Source organism: Electrophorus electricus, chromosome 10, assembly GCF_041902795.1.
Source record: "Electrophorus electricus isolate QZ-2024a chromosome 10, ASM4190279v1, whole genome shotgun sequence".
In the NCBI taxonomy this organism is placed as follows: domain Eukaryota; kingdom Metazoa; phylum Chordata; class Actinopteri; order Gymnotiformes; family Gymnotidae; genus Electrophorus; species Electrophorus electricus.
In genome coordinates, this window is record NC_137506.1 from 19,619,192 (window position 1) to 19,641,899 (window position 22,708).

Below are 22,708 nucleotides of genomic sequence, written 5' to 3' on the forward strand. Positions count from 1 at the left end.
ATCTATCATATTCTACAGAAAAGGGGAACAAATATAACTAATGATCCATGCAAGCTTCCATGATTTTTTACCCTGTACTTTTTAAGGTTCATGATGAGGGTGTGCATATATATATATATATATATATATATATATATATATATATATATATATGTGTGTGTGTGTGTGTGTGTGTGTGTGTGTGTGCATCAGCTTGGGTTCTATGGCATATTTTAGTAGGAGAGCACAAGGTCAATATGGTATGCTTCACAGAGAAAATGTGATTTGCATGCAGATTTGAATTCATAATTGCAAGTATATTTTTGTATGTTTCAGAACATGAAGTTGGAAGAGGAGTGGTGACCTCTGGGTGGGGGTTCTTATCTGACGTTTACCACCGTGGGCTGTGAATCAACCAGAGGTCTGGACCAAAGAGCAATCAAACCTGCAATCATATCAGGTACCATTTTTACCACAAGCACCTCTTTCTTTCTCTCCCTCTTTGTTTTCTCTCTCTCTCTCTCTCTCTCTCTCTCTCTCTCTCTCTCTCTCTCTCTCTATATATATATATATATATATATATATATATATATATATATATATATATATATATATATAAGGTAAGGGTTATATATATATTGAAGAAAAATTCTAATAAAATGAAATATGATATGCATTTACTATATTTGCATTGTTTCCTAATAAGATACTGTAACTTACACTACCTAAAAATATAATGCACTGTGTAAAGTTAGCATGACCATTCTAATTCTTAATCAATAAACAATACCTAAAACAGGCCCTTATATACACAGGTAGGTTTCCAGTTTAAGAAAGTTTTTGATATAAGTCTCTCTAATTACTTCACAGAGCAACTAACCATGGACTTGTTTGTCACTGCTTTTATGCAGACATACCAATAATAGCTTATAATGAGACAGATGTCTTGGGAAATTCTTTTACTAAATCCTCTTTCAGTATTCCACTGGGATTTTTAAATGGACCTCATTATCTTAATTAATTCTTTAAAATGAGAGGTTAAATTTTAGTGATCCACCTCATTTTGCATATTTACTGTCCCTCCTACATTGTGATTATGCATCAGAATTCTTAATGATGTCTTGGAACACTGATTTCCATTCTGTTAAGATGCCAAAGCCTTGGCATAAAAAAAAAAAACTCAATACATATATATTTGTACAATATACAATTTATATATTTTAATGTGACAGTCTGTTCAGTTGATTAGAAATTGTTGACAAATTATACTTTTAGGCATTCTCATTAGTTATGCAAAACATTCATTCACAGGACTATTAGAGTATTTTTCCCAGACTAAGGCTAAAACCAGATGAAAACAATTTTTTACAAGTGAATTACATTTATGTATTTTGCAGATGCTCTTTTCCAGAGCAAATTACAGTTTCAATCACATTACATGAAATTTGCAAGTGTAGTGTTAGGAGTCTTGCCCAAGGACTCTTATTGGTAGTGCATGGTTTACTTACCCAGACATGGATTGAACCCCAGTCCCCCATAGCAGAGGTAGTGCTATGATGAGTGGTCTTTTTTCACATGCATTAGCTGTTGCTGTGAACACTGAGGATCATTTTCCCAGACAATATATCACATTCCAAGACCTCCTATGACATTGTGGTTCTGTGGGCCATTGGACCCAGGTGGTTTCCGTGGCACCTAATGTGGTTACAGGCCTACATAGCATGCTGCTATTTCTCTGTGAGAATGAACGTACTGGATCTTTGACCTAACATATGTAGCGTCATAGAGCCCAGGGAAGCTAAAGTCTCTTCTGACCTGTCTAGCATGCACACCTGTGTCTCTGGTTCCTGGGAAAGTGTTGTTCCCTGTGCAGGCAGCAATAAATATCAGAGGCAGAGCAGCACCTCAGGAGCTGCTCATGCTGGATAATACTTCACTGTCTCTTCATATCAGTGGGAAGGGTTTCCATACATTGTCATGGTAACGCCAGTGGTGCTCAGAGTGAAAGCATTCTGTCACGACAGGTTACCCCTTCCGCCTGCACGATTAATAAGATTAAGTGGATGTTTTTAGCCTTGATTATTTTATTTTTCTCTCTTTGAAACATTCATGGACCTCATTAAACTACTCAGTTTGAAACATTTATAGACCTCATTAAACGACCAGGCTGTACAGCATTAGGCAGCAGCTTTAAGTGACATTTAGATGAATGTTATTTTAAAAAGAAAGGAAATTTTGCATGACTGTCAAATGCTTGCCCCATGAATATTTAGTAACACCTGGAAATGTTCTTAAAAATACTTACCATTGGCTCTTTAGTGAATGCATTCATTTAGGAATCCTGTGAACTTGAGCAGCAGTATGACCATTTCATATGCATGCATTTGCAAAAACTAATTTTACCTATGCACTTTTTGCTGGTGATCTCTTTTAACCTCCACCTCTTTTTACTGTTCCAGCATCCATTAGTTATATGGCAAGTGTTATTAGTGTTTTACACAGCATTCAGTGGGTATTGTTCTAATGGAAGTGAACAGCTTTTTAGTATTTAATGAGTTTGAATTTTTTGTTTTGTTGTACCAGACATGAAGACCACTTCACTTGTCTGACACGTGCCTTTTGAGATGTCTTTTAATCAAAAGTAAAGAAAAGCTAAATGCTATACCAGCACTTTTAGATTAGCAGTTACATACATGTGCTCATGGGTCATGCAGCACCATTTGTACAGTGAAAGGATGGAGGTATTTTTGCCACTAACTTGGCAATCGCATCTTCCCAGATGGAGGTGGATGTAGCCGACGAGAAGCGCCACCGCACACGCTCGAAAGGTATTTCCAGCACCTCTTTCTCTGACATCATGGCACTTTGGCACGGATAAAAGACATTTCTCACCGATTCTCATTTGGGAAATAACTGCCTCCCCGCCTGTTTGTCCCTCCCACTACACCCCGCCACCCTCCACCCCCCCCATCCTCTCTCGCCTATTTCCCTTTCCCAGTGCCCTTGGAACCAGCGATACAAGAGCTCTTCAGGTCAGTGTGTTTGAAGGCTACAGCTCGGGTGAAGACCCCTGAGTCCTGGAGCCATTAGTGAAGCCCAGGCCCTGCTCATACTCCGCAGCCGTGCTCCTCTTTAGCCTTTTACTCAGCTCTCTTTTATCTGCCAGCAGGATTAGAAAAGGAAAAAGACCTCCTCTTACAGCAGCTGCATTATGCTTTCTTAGAACCTTAGATGATTATTTAGTGTATGTCTTTAAAAGGGAGAGAGATGTGTTTTTTCTCCTAATGATATGAAAAACAAGAATGAAAGCACATTCTGAGATGTGATGATGAATCCTTTGCGTAAATGCAATGGATATGTGATGAGATGGCCCTGTTTGCTCCAGTATGTGCTGTGCGGTTGCATTGTCTGTGGATGGGGAGCCCCCGAGTGCTGTTTCAATGTGTTTCGCAACAGCATCTTAATAATTCTGTTTGTGAAAGTATGATTAGTGGAAGTCTTTGACAAAGGTTAACTTGGTAATAGGAGTATACTGCAGTTTGTCCACTGAGGCAGCAGTTCTGTAGTTTGGAAAGATGAAACAGCTCTGGGAGAACAAACAGGCAAATGGCAAATAAATTTGACCTACTGTAAATACAAGTAAAGATCGTGAGGGTGATGAAAAATAATTTTTCTGCTGCTGGCTGAAAATGTCTTGCTATCACTGCAGACACAAAGGCTCCTAATAATAATTCACAGCCCACTAAAGTTGTGTCAATGTGTTAACCTTTAAATGCTGGATATGTAGCCTTTCTGTGTGTGTGTGTGTGTGTGTGTGTGTGTGTGTGTGTGTGTGTGTGTGTGTGTGTGTGTGTGTATGTATATGTATGTTGAGCACACTGCAATTTTGACCACCTCTACATCTTTAACTACAGTAAACTGCAGTACTCCCTGGAATCTTATCTAAATGTATATGTATAGCAAGCAAGAAAAGCATCATGTGGAACATCCTCCCCACTGCTGTGCATCCCTGATTCAGTGCTTACCAATATCTGGTCAAAATTTTGCTCCCCTCTTCAGTTGGCTCTGCCACCCTAAGGTACCGATTAATCAACTGATCGATTAGAAGGCCATCTACAGGAGAAGACATCCATAACACTGATAATGTGGGATCAATAGCAGTGCTCTTCAGAAGCAAGATAGTTGTCATGACAAATACAGTTTGACTTTGCACTGGGATCTGGACTGAGAAGATATAGAACTGCAATCGTGGAGGCGGCTCTGAGAATTAAATGTGAAATTATTATGTTATTATATTATCTTAATATATTATTATATGCATACACACATACACACATTCATCCCTCAGAAAGAAACGTGGAATTTCTGAATATGCTGGCATATGTTTTGAGGTGATTAGCAGGAGTGTAATATGGAGAGATATACACATACACATTCACATGCACAAGTATACACACATGTTCCATGCAGCATATACACTCAGGCTGTATTTGTTTCTGTTGTAGCTGCCCTACACCACATTGTGATGGGAGTGGACACATCAGTGGAAAATATGCCAGACACCAAAGGTAAAAAGCTTCCTTTTCTCATTACACTGCTAATCAATGAAGTGTCCCCATGCACAGCAGCCTGTGAGACCAGAGCTTACGCGCCTCGATTCTGTATGTCAGTTTAGCTGCCTTGGTTCAATATGCTTCCACCAAATCTGCTCATTTCTTATAAGCCATGGATTTAAAACGAGGTTCTCTTCCTGTCACTCTGCCCTAATCACATTTAGTGGAGAAATCACCAATACTCCCTTTCTGGAATTTTTTACAGGTTTGAAAACCTTACTCACTGAGGAAATATACATTTCTCTACATAAACCCTATGCTCAGCTTTATGATGCAAAATATTTTCCCCAGGAAGTTTCCATGCAGTTCATTGCATAAATATTCTTGCATATTTCGGTGTTATTTGCATATTAATAGGCACACTTTTCAGGTTCACTTTAGAGTAGCCCTCTCTGCTCCACATTAGCCTAGTCTTTGGATGAATAGGGCCATCTGATACCTGAATCTTTGGGATTCAGACATGACCCAGTGACGGATTCTGCTGTTCCTGCAACATAATGGCATGTAGTGAACAGGCAGTGCGCAACTTGTCTGATTGTCATACAAGAAATAAATATTTGAAAATCACTTCCACTGGCATGTCGATAATGACCCAGACAAAGACCCCTTTTACTGAGATAGATCAAGTGTCAGTCTGAAACTGTGTTGGCCATGGTGTTCTGCTTTTGGTGAGCATGGCCCATGCTAACAGGCTCGATGTGAGTGTATGGTGGCAGATGAAGGTAAACCCCAGCAAATCAGCCAGCATGTTCCTAATGCAACAGGACTGATCCTCGCAACACAAACACAAGAGGCTCATTTTGGCATTACACTTGGAACCATAATATTGAGAGCTGGTCAATTCCATTATTTGTGCTGGTCTCACTTAGCCATCTGCAAATGGCCTTGTCATAAAAAGAGCAGCGTGAGGAATCAAATCTTACTGTGCTGTATTATCACCTGTCCTTTTCTCAACCGTGCCATCATTGAATTGATCTGAATCCGCCAATCGCAAAGCCCATCGTCTGGCAGCCATTTTGATTGTCACTGTACCTTTGATGGACAGCCAAGCTCTCAGCCATATTGATTTCCATCTTGGAGAGGGGGATACACAAGTGAAGAGAACGAGGCAGGAAAGGAGTGCAGTAAGAGATAGCACTGCTGTGCGCCCCTTCGCTCGCTCCCTCTCCACTGTTCGAGCTCCACCACCCACCGTTTGCCAGATAATTAAAGATAAATAAAACAAACATTCAATCCATCACCACCGGTCTCTCTTGCTCTCCCTCTCGCTTGCTCTCTCTCACTCCATCTCTCTCTTTCTGTCTCTCTCTGACTCTCTCTCGCTCTCTCTCATTCACGGTAAAGCTAATTTCTTCCGTGGTCCTCATTTGCATGCTTATCAAAGTGTTTTGACTATCCGACAGAAGCTGCAGTAGGAAGGTGGGATCATTAATATGTTAATTAGTCCTTTTGACACTTTTCACTTGGGTATGTGTGTGATATCCTCCTCATCCATGACTTCATTCACATGCCGGCTGAAAGTACGCACGTCCCCCAAATGCCATTAGCTTCTCTATTCTGGCCCTTACAAATAGGCAGGGGATATTTACAATGGCTGCAATGAGTATGGGGGTAAGTGGCATCTTTATTCATGTGAAGAGGTCTGTAGTGGGTTTATTCCCCCAGAGCTCTTCAGATGTAACTTACAGTATTGTTGCTTCTCCCCAGAGCAAAAGCAGAGAGCACTCGGCCTCATCTTGTGTTCCATGGCCAAATTAGTGTTTTTCTATTACCCTCTTGTCTATTTTTATGTGTTAATACTGTATTAAAAGGCAAACATCAAACCCTACTAAGCCCTGATGCCCACATACATAATGCTAAGTACATTCTAAGTACTTTGAAATGGACCTCATCTGGTATAACTGGTGATTATAACCTTATAGTACAAAGAGTCATTGTCATTAGGCAGGGTTTGGTTGTAAAACTACAAATTTTGCAAATATTTTGATCAAAGAAGCACAATTCCTTCTTTTACTCTTCTTCTGGAAAATGTTGCATCCACTCTATATTCTTCATAATGTAAACAACTGCATGAGACCTGTTTTGCTTTGCGTATAATAAATCAACTGTCGGTCCGAGATTGTCACCTCTTTAAGAATCTGTCAGGTTTCCTTCTTTCTGCTTCGGAGTTGTCTGCATACTCAGGTCGTTCTCTCAGCTGCAGTCCACCCACTCAATGCTGCGCTTAATAATTACTTTCAGCCGGTGCCCAATTTACTCCAGGCTACATGACTGACAAATTTTCTCTCCTGTACCTGGTGGTCAACACGCCCCTCTGAGCGTACGGTGGAATTACAGCAGCCGCTGGAGACAAATTACACCTCTGATAGACCTTTAGCTCAGTAAGAGAAGAACAAGGAGATGATGAATGACAAACATATCTAAAATGAGAGGGGGGAGCAGGGTGCTGGCAGCTCGGTGATGATGAGTGGGATTAGTTACGCTCCTCTCTCTGCCTGCACACTCACCTCTGCACCCCGGAACAATCACACTCACGTCACATGACCCCTTAACACTTTAACATAACCAGAGGAGGTCGGGTTGGACACGACTTCAACTGGATTCAAACACTTGTGCAGGAGTGGAGCAGATCGCAAATGCATAGCTTACACTCACTAGGTTGTGGGTGTTTTTCATCTATATCACAGTTAGCCAAAGGGGATCTGTAGTTTGGACTGTCCCTGGCATTTCCAGAGTGACAGGGAAGCAGCACTAGTATGGATTCCTTTAGGCTGTATCAGAGGGCAAAATTGTAGACCTTGAATTCTGCTGTATACCTGATTTACAGTATACCTGATTGGGCAGCAAGGCATGTGTGCATTGGTACAGCATACAGAAGTCATACTCATTATTCAGAGACAAACAATGCAGACACAAATAGCATTAACAACAACACCCACAGCGCTGACAATGCGCACACACACAGGGTGCATGCATGCACACACATATTCACACACACATGTACACACACACACACACACACACACACTCACACACACACACAAACAGACACACACACATGCTTGTGCACATACACACAAGTACACACACAGCGGCAGCTCTGTGTGACAGCGATGTTTTGGGTGACATTTAGTTTCTGGGCTGCACAAGCTGCTCCATAAATGAGTCATGAGCAAATCTGTGAAAGCTGAATAATGCATGTGTTGAGAGGTAGAAAACAAAGCAGCACTGTTATTATTTGTTAATAAGAAACCAAAGATAATGAGGGGACCACCATTTCCTGCCTACCTCCTTCCTTTTAAGGCATACCCGCAGACCTCCAGCTTAGCTACCCCAGTTACAGAAGATCCACCATATCATATACTGTCTGCCTCACTCACAGTAGACCCACTATATCATATACTCTGTCTTTCCCAAACCCCTTTCACACGTTCAAGGACAGCCATTTTGGTCTTGAGCCAATAAATTGAGTGTGGCCAGTAAAAAGGGTTTATTTTATGTACTAGATGAGGGAAAATCTCCAGAAAAGCCCAACACTAATGGCATATGCATACAGAATCCATCTGTTCTGACCTGCATGCAAATGTGCCAGTGTGCTTGTGTGTCGTCTCTTAAGTCAGAGCGCTGGCGGCTGTTGTGAGGATGAGCTCATAAACCCCTCCGGCTAATAGGCAGTGCGAGCTGGGCCACCCCATGCATTTTACTGAAGTGGCAGTCTGTCAGTCCGGCAGCGCGGCAGTCCAGTTCCGGTTCCATTCCAGCCCATTCCGAGTACTTGCTTCTAGCCTGTTCTTCAGCGTCAGCCGTGCTGCTCTCTCTGCCTCAGCTCTCCCACACAGCCCACCGGTTCCCTCCCCACTCTGAAGACTGCTAATTAAAACTGACGAGACTTAGCAAAGCCTCCACTTAATACGTCAAACGGCAGGCGAGCCGCGACATTTATTAAACACCATCCATTTTGGACTCCTCTCTTTATTTTTAGGTGCTTCTTTTTATCTATGTATTTATTTAGTTTTGTTTGTTTTCCTTTTTTTCTGAGTGAAGGGTTACTGGTGCCAGGCTCTTGATTGCCATGGCTGCAGTTGGGTTTGAATAATTGCCTGTCTTGGCAGGAGCATGTTGGGGTGCTGAAGTCGAGTGCTTTCCTCCTGATGTATACCTCATTTGGATTCAGCTGACAGCCTCGGGGCTGTATTATTCATACCTTGACAGATAGCACTCACTAAAAGCGCTGGCACTGAGCCAGGCAGGCAGGCAGGCAGGCGGGCGGGCATTGGGGGCACCGTGGCAGAACACTGCTCCTCGCTGGCTGTGCAGTGGCATTGGGGTTGGAAGGATGGGAGTGGGGGTACACCACCATGACCCAGCAGCAGGGAGGTGAGGGACGTCTGCCTGGCATGTCTGTGCTCAGCCGCATGGTCCCAGTAGATACCCAAGACGGAACCCAGTCAAGCATAGCCATGTGCACAGGCCGATAAGGTCACATTAATCACGCCACAGGCCCTCAACCCCACCCCATCAAAAGAGCCCCCCACATGCCATCAACTCCCCTCTGAGACAGCCTGCCTTTGCAGCCCACATTTCCATATTTAATTGGAGGCTTAATTTGATTGAACGACTGCATAGTGGAAGCAAAATTGCATAGGGAGGATCTATTAACAATAGGCACTGGCAGAGTGGTGAAGGCCTAATCAAGTCCTATTGTCAGGATCTTGGAACAGGGCATGAAATCACATGATGGTAAGATTCTGCATTCAAATATTCCAGTAACTGATTTGGGCACTCCTATTGGTTGGTTGGGATGTTCCAAGGTAAGCCCGCCCACATGGAACTGCCAATTGTTCTTTCTAAGACAAAGCCAATCCAGAAGTTTTGAGACTTTGACCATTTTTCTTTTTAGAAATTCAGTCAGATTAAAATATGTTTCAAACCAATGTCAAAACCAAGGTCAGGATTGTATTATTGAGTAATGTTTCCTTTTTCATTTCTAGATATTTATCATCTCATTTATTATTTTATTGCTTCATTTTGTCTCTGTACAACATTGTTTGTCCACTTTTTGGAGTTTGTGCTGGGTTTATTGGTGTTATTTTCTTTGTTTTTTTTTTTGTTTTGTTTTGTTTTGGCTCCCAGTGGAGGGAGACGCAGTGAGGAAGACGCTGTGTAGCCTGAGAATGCCTGGGTGCAGGCTGATGCTGTAGCCTCTCTCCCTGCACTGCTCAGCTGTCCCAAGCTTCCCTGTACCAGCCAGGACACAGCAGAGAGAGTGCCACCTGGGACGGCAGCCAAACTCTGGAGTGGACTTCAGCAAATGACACATTATGGGATAATTTCTGACATTTTAAAGTTGTGTATGACATTTGTTTAATATGTCAAAACTTTATGTTTTTTTATATAACATTTTGAATTTGGCCTCTGATGCTGATGGAAAACAAGGCAACTTTTTTGTCCAAATATAAAATCCAGAGCTGGCCAAATTTTGTTTACTGCTGTTGCCAAGAGTAGCAGAATCCACAAAAATCCAAAAGCAGGTGGTCATGTCTGGGCTGGGTAGGGCTTTCTAGTGAAGATTCTTTTGTTGTAATCAATTATATTCTAGATCTTTTATGGGTGTTACAATAGACTTAAAAATTATGAACCATGTGTGTTTGAGTGTGTGTGTGTGTGTGTGTGTGTGTGTGTGTGTGTGTGTGTGTGTGTGTGTGTGTGTGTGTAGTCCCATAAGGATATTGCCTCTTTGTGGATGTATGTTGCACCTTTGCCCTCCTGGAGGAATAGTCAGAATTCCATTGTTTACCGTACGGGTTGATTAATTGCGGCAATTACCCATCTGGTACGTCACCTGAGTAGAGCAGGGCTACATGTGCTGGAGGTGGAGATTCCTGTCTTACAGCCTGCACCCTGAGGACCTGCACAGGCTCCCTCTGCTGTAATTAACCCCCAGCCGCATGGCACAGCCTGAACGAAGGGTAGCACATAGTGCCTGCCCCACTGCCTATGGAGTTAACTTAGAATCAGCCGGCACGACAGGAGTCCTAGCAAGCGGGCTTCCTGTCTGGGTCAGAACTCTCACATATACCTGGGAAAGTCACAGTACACAGTTAGCAGTAACGGGGCATGCTTTGATTGACCTACAGTATGTTTATGTAACAGATAAAAGTGCCACTCTTTCACATGGAAAAAAAAATAAAAATGCCGTTGGTTAGTTGTATGCCATAATTGTTGTAAGCAGTTAGTACATTGGTGAATATAGGTGGTTACTAGAGTGTGGCATGTGTTTGTTGGAAGAGCTCTTCCAAAGCACCTGCTGCGGTAACATTCCTTCAGGCTACTGCTGAGAGCAAGAATCACTACCCTCATTGGTATTCACACTCATACTGTATCCGGCTGAATGGAGACTGCCTGGGAGGCTTGAGATGTGGCAGCAATGGTGTGTGTGTGTGTGTGTGTGTGTGTGTGTGTTTCTATTTCTCTGTGTCTGTGTGCTGTTAATCAGCTATGTATAAAGAGGATTTATATTTATGAAAGACTGTCATGTGTGTGTGTGGGGGGGGGGTACATGTGGAACATTTTGGGACACCCATGCTTTTTCCACCAGGGTCCTGTGTGCATCTGTGTGGAAACAGAATTGTCGCCCAAAAAGCATAGGCTGATGGATTCTCCAGCGTCATGCAAGCTCTTTTATTTGACTTTTCGATGGAGGAAGTCTGTTAGGTCTAATATCATCACTGTACACCCTCCCCACCCCACCCCACCCGCTTTCCTTCGCCTGCCTCCCTGCCTCCCTGCCTGCCAAGATGGCAAATCCCACTTGGATTTGAGCAGGAGATCACCATGGCGACGGCGCTCCTGCCACACGTGCCTATAGATCCTGATAGCTGAGGGCAAAAGAAGAGGGGTGGGCGTGTGATGGGGTGATGCCGTTCGCAGCACAGGAGGCTTTCCGTGCCTGCCTCTGTACCCAGCTCACCCCTCACGGGACGAAGAGCACGCGGCGCTAACGACCAGCTGAAGCCCGAACCCCTGCAGTGGGCGCACGTTAGCATTAATACTAACACAGCATTTCAACAAGACAAGCATGGTAGGATGTGAAGAGCTGGATCTCAGGACCACAATGTCTCTGTTTTGAAGACTTTCTCTGTAAGAGCCCATGCTGTGACATTTAAGTGACTTATTTTGACTATTATATCTTGTTACTGTTGAATGATTTTTTTCTTACAATTTTAAGAAATACCAGGGTTTTAAGCACATTCTATTAGAGAAAAGTACATATCTCACTGTGCTAAAAGGTTATCTCATGCATACCTATACAACGGCAGACGTGATTACAGAAATGATCAGAAAATCTTTTTGCATTAGCATCTTTATTCAACTAACTCAGGTACCTATAGATTTTCAAATGGTTTTGTGCACTGAATCATGTGTAGGTGTTTGTGTATGTGTGTGTGTGTGTGTGTGTGTGTGTGTGTGTGTGTGTGTGTGTGTGTGTGTGTGTGTGTGTGTGTGGGTGTGTGTGTGTGTGTGTGTGTGTGTGTGCCTCCAGGGTCATGTGGTAACAGAACAGAGAATGATTAGAGCTAAGACACTCTCTATGAGTCATCAGCTGTAGGCATCAGGGCCAGCATGCACACACACAAAACACGCACACATACACACACACACACACACACACACACACACACACACACACACACACACACATACATACACACACACACACACACACACACACTCGCAGTCAGGTATACTAGACATGGATGCAGAAAGTATTCATTAGTAATTATCTATAGCACATAATAGCACATAAATAAAAACTTGAGAATATTAACATATTGTATATTGCCTCATATTCTGAATCAAATAAAGACTGTAATCTTAGCTGCGTGCTAAACGTAGTGGTTTATGAAAAAAATATTATTAATTGTGCTTATTTATAATTTGTTTTCATTTGTGATTAGATACTGCTAAATTTTCTGGGGCCTTATACTGCTATATTGGTACTATATAGTATTCTGAGGAGTTTAGGAGGATTTTTAGCACTATACCGGTATGATGGTTTGGAATGGTTAAAAGGTGTCAGCAGCTATGGCCCTTCTGTGTTATCCATGTCAGTCTCCCTTCCAGTCTGATGGACGCATCTCGTGGGTCTTCTGTCCTTCTGCAGCCAGAGCATGGTGGATGTGATTGGACAGATAGGGTGTGTCTCCTCCTCCAGCCTGTCTGGACGTCGTGGCCGAGGCCGTGAGGGAGCCGGCCTCATTTATTTGGGGGGTTACGGAGGCGGAATGAGTGGCATTTTAATGTGCTTTTGAGATGTTTGGTCACAAGTGCTATTGATCACAGTGCAGCAGAACCCTCCCTGGAGAGGCAGGGGAGCTGGGCCTGGCTGTCAGTCCAGGAATGAGCTCCTGCGCCAAGCTCCAATTAATGATACGACGCCCTGGGTGGAAGGGTCAGCCCATTAAGTAATCTCCCAGCCCAGGGAGATTGGGTCTGCCACTGGGCCAGCCAGCTGACTGATGGACACTGGGTAATTTAGGAACTGAGTGGCAGTGTGTTGGTCCACATGGGAGAGGTTGGATTAGGAGTGTGCATGTGTATGTATTTGAGTCTGCGCGTGCATGTGTGTGTGTGTGTGTGTGTGTGTGTGTGTGTGTGTGTGCGCGTTTGTGCGCACGTATGTGTATGAGAAAGGTGTAATACGTTCCCACTTAATATTCACCATAGCCAAGTTATTGGTAGACATTACCGTCAACATAAAGCAAGATGATCGCTATTAACAATGGCCTTTTTAATGACATATAAGGATGAAAGCAATGTAAAGCCTCACATTTAGTGTCCATCTGACTAAACGCTCTTAATGGAGTGGCATCCGTTCCACAGCACACCGCAGTGACCTTGGCAGAGTGCTGTGTTTCACTGCAGCTAGTTTCACTTTCAGCCATCCAAACGGCACACCTCCACCACCAGACCCTGCCATGAATACAGTTCAGCTGCAGCCTTCCTGGCTAAATGCCATTTGTTTCCTCGTATTACCCGCTAAATCCAACTCATGAAATAGGGATAAACACTCTAAGTCCATTCAGTCATGAATCAGAAGCATCTCATAGCTGAATGGGTCTTAACTGAGGGCCTATCTGAGACCAGCAAGCCCAGATAGCCCTGTAAACTCAGGGCTCTTCCATACACCAAAGCGCTTTTGTCATATTCCACTGAAGATGTCTGTCTGTTTAGCAAGGGTGTTGTGCAGTGCTGAGAAACAGGTCATTACTGACTCCCTGTGGTTCAGGGAGTAAAATAGATTAATCTCCAACAGTCACTACTCTGACTGAATACACAGATTATCAGATTAGAGCATTCGCTCCTTCTGCCAGGTGGATCTATAGAATATATTTTAGCTTCAGGTACAAGATGCAATTAATCACCCTGTAATCTTCCAGCTGCTAGGTGGGTGTTTACTGCTGCAGCCTGTCTCTACATGTCACCAGTAGGGTCTTGGTGGGGACGTTTACATTTATAAGATTATCATTTCATTCTTCAATCTATGCCAGAGAAGAATACAGAACTTTCATTTAATCCTGGTAATTTCCAACTCTGTATGAAATGTGTACATGAAAACTATACAAAAACATTATTCTGTTTTACATAATAGCTAATAGGGCTGTCTGGATGCAACAGTTGTTGTTTACTTTAGCCTTATATTGTGAATGTCCTTTAGCATGAGAGGTTAAAGTTATTAATACATGTAAATGACATATTATAAACACTGCAAAAATGTTTTTGTTTTGTTTTTGAGTGCTTACATTTAAACTTTTACAGTATTTAGCAGATGCCCTTGTTCAGAGTGACCTGGCTTACAGATGTGGTGGCTTTGGAAACAAGACTAAAATCTACAGTGACAAATGTTGAAATATTATATGTCCCTCTGCTGTTCTACCATATAAACCAACCACCCTCCACCTTTAACACTGGACCCTATGACCATTTTTGTCAGTAGCTCAGATGAACAAAGTAAGAAACATTAGCCAGCTGGCCTTTTTCTCTTATATACCGTCTTCTACACATGGCACATTCACAACAACCTCTTCTATTACTGTAAAATCTGTTCATACAGTGTGGTCCATAAGTACCTGGACAGTGACACAGATTGTGTTGTTTAGGTGTTGTTCTCTAGCACACTGAAGTTCATCTTAAATTTCATTGAATCTATGTTGGGTGAGAATTATGGCCCTGTTTTGTTGTCCAGTTTCTGAAGCCAATTTCAGAGGATCATAAGTAATGCAAATACAGATCACGAAAGTCCACAGTTGTGGATAACAGTAAAAAACTTTCAACTGTAAACAAGTGAACAGATCAAGAACACTGTCCAGGATTAGGCACAGTTGTGTCAAAGAGTAGAACAAATAGAAGAGTATACCTGCTCGATCTCAGAGGGATCTTTGGAAGATACAAATATCTGGGAAGTCTCAAGAGCAGGAGGGCAAGGTTACAGTTTGCTAAAAAATTCAAATGGCTGAAGAGTATTAAAGCAAAGTCTTGCAGACAGATATAACAATGGTAACCTACAGCAGAATGCTGAAATTTTTACTGATTATATGAGTTCTGACTGAAGCACCAGGATGAATTGGGAAGTGTACAAAAGCGTCTTAACCATTGAGATCCAAACCAGAATCTCAGTGGACAGAGCATCAGATTAAAGCAAGGAAACAGAGCTGCTATGTACTACTAAACAAATTATGTAATTTTTCATGGCCAAATAACAAAACATTACCAACAGACTAAGGCAGTCAATCACCTGCCCAGATTCCACAGTGAGCACGTGTTTTACTTACTGGAGATAAGGCAGACGACAGTAAGGCCCCAAAGCAGGAGCTGAAACTGGATTTATGTTATAGACCTAGCAGAGCACTACCAGGAAGATACCAGGCATCTGGTGATGTCTGTGGGTGGGAAATTTCATGCAGTCATGGATTGCCAAGGATTTGGAACCAAGTACTAAGCATCACAATTTGATTTAAAATGACAATAATTTGTCCAATTAATTATGGTCCCCTGAAGTCTGGCACTATTCTAAAAAGAACCTACATGTTTCCATTATAGAAATAAATACTCATTTTAAAGCTGAAATCCTGTAGACTTAAATCTCATAGTCACTGTTTTATTTTCAGTATGCTGGACGGTACAGAGACATAACAACACTATTCAGGTTTGTGTCACTATTCCTTTACTTACGGATTGCGCTGCAGGTCTACTGTGCATAAATTAGCTCAACGTTTGTAGACTTGATATTAAAGGCATTTGCTGATGGGTTCCTCTAAATTTATAAAGACATACAACAGTTGTTTAATATGGTGTGAGCTCCGCAGATTTTTTTGTCTGGCTCCTAAAAATAGCCTGAAACCCAGGCCTGAGTAGCGTGTTGTGTGAGCGCAGGCCGGCGCGGAGACCAGGGAGATGGCTGAATTGAAGCAGGCCAGCGTTTTAATTGGCTCTCTCTTATCTCTCCCCATGCAGCGTCTACAGCTGCCCTCTGGCCAAGAAGAGGAAGACGCAGGACAGGCCAGCCCTAGAGCCACTGGCCAAGAGGAAACCCTTCCTGACTCACACTGAGCCCCAGCCCATGGAGGAGTGCTACGAAGCGGTGGATGAGAAAGACGTGGAGGAAGAGGAAGAGGAGGATGTGGGGGATGGGGAGGAGGAAGAGGAAGAGGATGGGGAAGTAGAAGGGGAGGAGGAGGTGGAGGAAGAGTACACGGACAATGAGGAACGGGTGGAGCGGGAGGAAGGAGAGGTGGAGGAGGAGGATGAGGAGGAGCATGAAGAGGATGAAGTATTGGAAGATGAGGAGGCTGAGGATGAGGAGGAAGATGTGGATGAAGATAGAGAGGAAGAGGAGGAAGAAGCAGAGAAGCAAGGCAGACAGGATCAAGGTGAGAGGGCAAATTTCTTTTTCCTTCCATCCGCTTTCAGGAACATTAACTCTACGACATTTGACTTGGCTTGTTCCACTGTGAGTGTTGTTGTTGTTGTTGTTGTTGTTGTTGTTGTTTACAAGAACTACTTTGCATTTCACTGTAGTAAGAGCTCAGGGGATCTGAAGCTGAAGTTAAGCAGCAGACATGGTCCTCCAGAAAAGGGCCAATGGGAGGGGGAATTGGCAGCTTGCACTCTATGGAGGAAGGTCACCGTAATTGGAGGTGCAGTTGGGCATTTTTGCTGTGACCTTCAGTGTGGTCTCAGTATCAGGCTAAAAACAGCCCCTTCAAAAGCATTGCCTCAGTTTCTCTACACACTCGCCCATGTCCTCATGCCCAGGTTAGTCAGGCTCTTAGTTCAAGCGGAAGCCGCAGGTACAAATATGCAACGAGATATATAATATTCAGTTAGCAGTCCTTGGTACAATACTGTACTGAGTTCAGATGCCAACCAGAGCACAATCGCTGTCTCAAAATAAAACCTTTTGGGTCACATATGTTGTTTTATTTACTTAGGTAAATATTTAAATTCAGTATCCAGCATCATGTACTGTGGTCCATGTGATAGCACAACAATAACTATTCTAACAGTACATTCCATAAGAGACACATTGACAGGGACACATTATTTACTATTCTGTGTGGTTTTCTGTACTCTAGCTTACCAAATTCAATGACCTTGAGAAAGTTAATTCATTTTTTTTTTTTTTGCATCTATAGCAACCAAATAGCAAGTTTACAACCAAATAGCTAGTAAACAGCTCCACATCTCAGATGACCAAAAGGACAAAATTATATCTATGTTTTGTTGATTTTAGAATTCTGAATTCTGAAATTCTGCTACCCATAACCAACATAACAAACTGGGTACATTTAACTTTCTCACTCTGAAAAACTCAGTTTATTTGGTAGCCTTTTGAGCCAATTACCTACTGCAAATTAAAGAGTCATCCACAGAGGTTTGAGGCATATTAACAAGTGAACATTTGGCAAACATGTGAGCAGTCACACCATCAGTAAAGATGAGAGCCAGGTCTGCTTGTCTTATATGCCACCATGTTTCACAGGTGAGGTCATGTGCTTTAGTGATTGTCCCTCACATTTTCCTTATTCAATCTATATTCTTCAGTAACATGTAATCACATTGAAGCATACGGGCCTCTCTGTTACACAGTCTCACCAGTGGTCTGCATCTTGTGGTGAACTTTCTGAGGTCATGCTGATTTCTCTTTATGGGGTATTTTTGACACATCTACACCTACAGCTAGGCCTAATGTTGTGGTTTTCTACATGACTGACAGTATTCTTCAGCTGTACACTACTGTGGTCTGTAAGGGTCTGCCTAATTGCTTAAAATTGCTAAACTCCCCACTGCATCTTTGTTTTTTATAAATGTAGGAAAAAGCTGATTTTGTCTCCAGTTGATGCTTATTTGGTTGTTATGTTGAAAGGGAACATCGGAAATTGAAAGGCGGCATCAGTAGTTTAGAAGCAATATCATAAGTTGAAAGATAACATCATTTGACCTCTAGACATCTGGTTTACCTCTGTTCTGCATGAGTTCATGATGCAACATTTCAGCTGATCAAGAAAAAAACTGAGCCACAGTCCAGTGTACTTCACCAAGTATAGATCTAAATACCTTCAAAGTCAAACTGAGATTCTGAATTTAAACCACAATCACTGTCCGGTTATATATGAAAAGCACTGTATGTAGGCTTTCTAAACAAAAAATGTACACATTATTTGATGCAGGTTCACAGCAGAATCCTGTTCACTTTGCATCCCTGAGGTATGCTGCAATGTTAGTCTTGTATTAAGTATTTCTGTGGCCCAGAAAAGTCTTGCTAGCTGCATTTGAAACTTGCACCAGAATTACATTACTGGACAGTATGTCTGACTGCCATGACAGCATCCTCATGGTTTGTGGGCCTGCGTGAGGGGGCGGGTCTCCCAGTGTGCCACAGAAATTAGATTAGGTGAGTAATGTGTCTCATCTCCCCCAGATGCTCTGAGTACCACACTGGGCCGCATGCTCCACCCAGTCCCCAATCAGATCTGACAGCACCTTCAAGTCTAATTATGAGTGCCGCCTCTGAGCTGAATGGTTTTAACCCTCTGTGATGTGTTTTGCGTTCACGTGAAGATGACGGTGAGCTGGCATGCCCTAGACTTATACAAAAAGTGTGTCTTCAAAAGAACAAAGCTAATTGTAGTTTGAAGATCACTTCCGTGATAGTAAATTGCACTCATATCACCATCTATTCTAGGGATATCGCTATATACAGAAAGGAGAACATATGCTTTCCATGTTTTTTTTTTTGTTTTTTCCCCAACGCATATCCCTACCAGGGAAAAATAGCAAAAGATCTCTCAGATGTAACTGAAGTGGAATTGTTATCGCTTTCAGTGGTATGCACATGGTGGCATTGCTAATCCAGCCAATTCAGTGTTGCTATGTCCCCTCCTCCATTCAATCTGTTTCACTTCCCACTCTCCTTTGTGTACCTTGATTGCTCTTCAAATTGCTTTTGCATGGCACATTTAAATCGGACAAAAATGACACCCTTGGCTCTGACCTGAAATAAGCGTTACTCTGGAAAAACACTCTTGCGACTCTTTCCACCAGGTGTCCTAGTGTCCAAAGCAGCTTTTATGATTCACTTTGAGACCCCGTATTATTCCTTTACATATATCTCGGCTTTGCAAATCACATGGTATACGTTGCCATCAGTGCTGACATTATGAACAGTCCCTGAAGCATATTTCGATAACTGGTGTGTGGGAATGTATGATTCAGAGGTGTATTATCAGTTGATATGCTCAGTCTTCCATGACATCAAGATCACACTTATTATCCTGAATCTTCTGTAGCTATTTTCTGTCTCTCTGTTGGGCTGTGGGAAGCAAAAGGGAGCATGATGCTCACAATGTGCTCTTGACAGTTCAGCATACAGATATGAAAGGAAAGGTGGAAGACACTGCTGTTCATTAAAGTCTGAAGGAACCGACAAAAGTGGCTCAGTAAATGTGTCTGTCTATCTTGGTTAAACCATCAAAAGAATTATTAGATATTCTGCCTGTTAATGCCAAACAACAAGATTTTACTAACGTGATGTTACAAAAAATCCATTGAATGGAATAAACAAATAATTATGAACAGATTTTTATGCTGGTTCCGTATTCAATAACGTAAGATTTTTATAGAAAGTATCTTTTGCTTTTTACTTTGATTCACCATTTTTCACTATTTCGATTCGTCATTTTTCAGTGTTTGCTTTGATGCGTCCAACTCTCCAAAACATTTATAGCTATATGATGAAATCTGGATCTAAATATCAGTAAAAAGCTTACTCACCTCTTTCACTGGCAAAAATGATGTTTATGTTCTTGTTCCACAGAGGGCAACCAGATGAATGGCAGCTACACCAAGCCCATCCCTTTGGTGGAGAAGGATGACAACAACAACGATGAATATGACAACTATGATGAGCTGGTGGCCAAGTCTCTCCTCAACCTGGGCAAGATCGCAGAGGATGCAGCCTACCGTGCCATGACGGAGTCCGAGATGAACAGCAACTCCTCCAACAGTGCTGAGGAGGAGGAGGAGGAGGAGGAGGAAGAAGAAGATGAGGAAGAGGAAGAGTATGATGAGGACGAAGAAGAAGAAGAGGAAGAGGAGGATTGCGAGGACGGCTCAAAGAAAGCAGAGCTGAGCCTGGATGTGGACAGTGACGTTGTGAAGGAGACAGTGGACTCTTTGAAGCTGTTGGCACAAGGTCATGGGGCCATGCTGTCTGACAATCTTGATGAGAGGACCTACCAGGAAGATCGGATCAAAAACGAGGACTGTGGCAGCGCAAACGGCCTGGCTGGATACGGTTGCAACGGGAATGGCAGCAGCTGCATGCAAGGCAAATCCACCAGCAACAGCCAGATGGTGGCGGAGAGTGACGAGGAGGTGTGTCTGAGCAGTCTGGAGTGCCTGCGGAACCAGTGCTTCGATCTGGCGCGCAAGCTGAGTGAGACGAAGCCGGCTGAGCGCCTCTCGCATGCCCTGGAGGACAACCCAGATGAGATGCTGCAGCCGGGCCTCTACGGAGACTGCCCGCAAATGCAGCCGGACCCTCAGGAGCGCTGCACCTTGGAGCGCAACTATTCGGATATGGTGAACCTGATGAAGCTGGAGGAGCAGCTCAGCCCTCGCTCGAGGGCGCCCCCCAGCTGCGCCCGCGTATATGACAGCTACCAGGGCCGTGACGAGGACACGGCCTCGGTGGCCTCAGACCGCTCCGACGACGTGTTTGACATGACCAAGGGCAACCTGTCACTGCTGGAGAAGGCTATTGCGCTGGAATCAGAGCGCGCCAAAGCCATGCGAGACAAGATGGCATCGGAGGCAGTGCGCAGGGAGAGACTGCAGCTCCACGAGGAGAGCCACGGCCTGAGGCTGAGCTGTGCTGAGGAACGGAAGATCAGGCTGCATCACGACGGCCTGAAGAAGCCCTATTACCCGAAAGGTTAGTGAGCCTTCTTGCAACAGTGTGGTCACATGATACTTACTTCAAAATGGCCTTTAGATGACACCAGAAATGTGTGATTCTTCTATTTGTTGTGGTTGCAATTCCTAGGCCAATAACTGCAATAGCTGCTGATTTAGACCTAGGAATATTGTATTTAGAATACTCCTGTAATACCACAATACTATATTGATAACAGATTGATAATGTATTTGTAATACTTTGTAGTTAGTTTTACAAATACAAATCTACATACTGTACAGAGGTGACGCTGTTTAAAAGCTTCCATAGAATAACGTTGTGCAGTTTATGTGGCACAGCCTAGTTCCGCTTTCTCTGTCTCTCACGTAATCATAGAGGGGCCGCGCCGTGACCCCGCGACAAGCTTCCTCAACCAATTTCAACATCAGCGTCCCCGCCGTGCAGGCGGCACCGGGTTATGTTGTTCCGATAGGCCAGCATGGGCACTTCGAGCGCGCCTGTCACGCATAAGTAATGGCAATCTTCATGGGCCGGGAGGACAGCGAATCGCTTCCCTGGGCTGCAGCCTTCGCTCGAGCCGCCTGTTTATAAACCCAGCGAAGTGCCCCGCTAGGAAATACGTTGCAGCTTTAATACAGGAGAGCGAGCCCACAGTTGAGCGCTGCAAACAGCGTGCACCAAATTAGCCAGGGCTGTATAAACTGGTTAGATTTAGTACTGGCTAAAGCAAAAGACTGCGATCGTGACGGTGAGAACTGTCTGCATTTATTACAGGCGCTGTTGGTCATCACTTAGAAATGTCATTGTGCATACTGTAGATCACTTAGGAGTGAAAGTAAGGTATGAGTGACCACTTTATTACGTACACCTTTTCAAAGCTGTTTAATAGACTGAACTTTACAGGCAACGGTAAATTGTAATCCACCTGTCACTAATATTGTATTCTAAAGACTGGCAACCTATACAACTATATAGTGGGAGTACCACAGGATGTGACCATATGTACAAGCTTTTAGTTTCGAGAGTGGCTCTCAAACTCTGAAGCAGAGTGCTTATACTGAAAGGCAGATTAACGGCTTTCCAAAACCACGCCAATATCATGCTGACATTTACAGGCAGATTATTGCTTCTTTAATATCATTTTTCCAGCTTAATAACTCTTGTTATCACTCGCTATATATGCAGACTTTAAGTAGACATTTGATCGCGGTTACCCATCTAAACTTTCTCTTTTGCTGAGATGGACGAGGGGAGGGGGGATCCTGGCAACCCACACCAAAGGACGCTTGGGCTGGCACGCGGGGCTGACTCTATCGCTCTAATGTCGGAATAATGAGGGATGCGCTGCCATTACGTCACGATAACATCTCTCCCCGGCACAGATAGCGGCAGCCGCTGCCTGACCAGGGGGCATTATGATTTATAAAAGTGTGCCGGGCTGACAGTTATGGAGGGAGCTCCTCCTTAAAGAAGGCACGCTGGCGGAGATGGAAATTGAACAGTATCAGTATGACCGATAACGAACGACAGGACCACTGACTGCACATTAATTATCCCCAGACGCTATGGTAATGGGAGCCATTTGCTATGCAAAGCGCGGCTTGTCCCGAGCCACAGTCGATACTAGACGTTTTCTAAT

The 22,708-nt window shown here is 43.3% G+C and overlaps 1 protein-coding gene across 11 annotated transcripts in view; it reads left to right on the top strand.

Moving 5' to 3' along the window:
* The window catches only part of myt1lb (myelin transcription factor 1-like, b), a 73,782-nt gene that overhangs the window by 20,871 nt on the left and 30,203 nt on the right, over positions 1-22,708 (top strand). For 10 of the 11 annotated variants that reach the window (XM_035533107.2, XM_035533113.2, XM_035533109.2 and 7 more), the window contains 6 exons: positions 316-439; positions 2,759-2,807; positions 2,978-3,011; positions 4,485-4,547; positions 16,107-16,522; positions 19,969-21,087. In XM_035533107.2, coding sequence (XP_035389000.1) covers positions 2,759-2,807; positions 2,978-3,011; positions 4,485-4,547; positions 16,107-16,522; positions 19,969-21,087 — 1,681 coding nt within the window. In that variant the 5' untranslated portion in view covers positions 316-439. Of the gene's footprint in view, positions 1-315; positions 440-2,758; positions 2,808-2,977; positions 3,012-4,484; positions 4,548-15,766; positions 15,799-16,106; positions 16,523-19,968; positions 21,088-22,708 lie in introns of those variants that run through there. The other variant, XM_035533114.2, reaches the window with a different exon arrangement.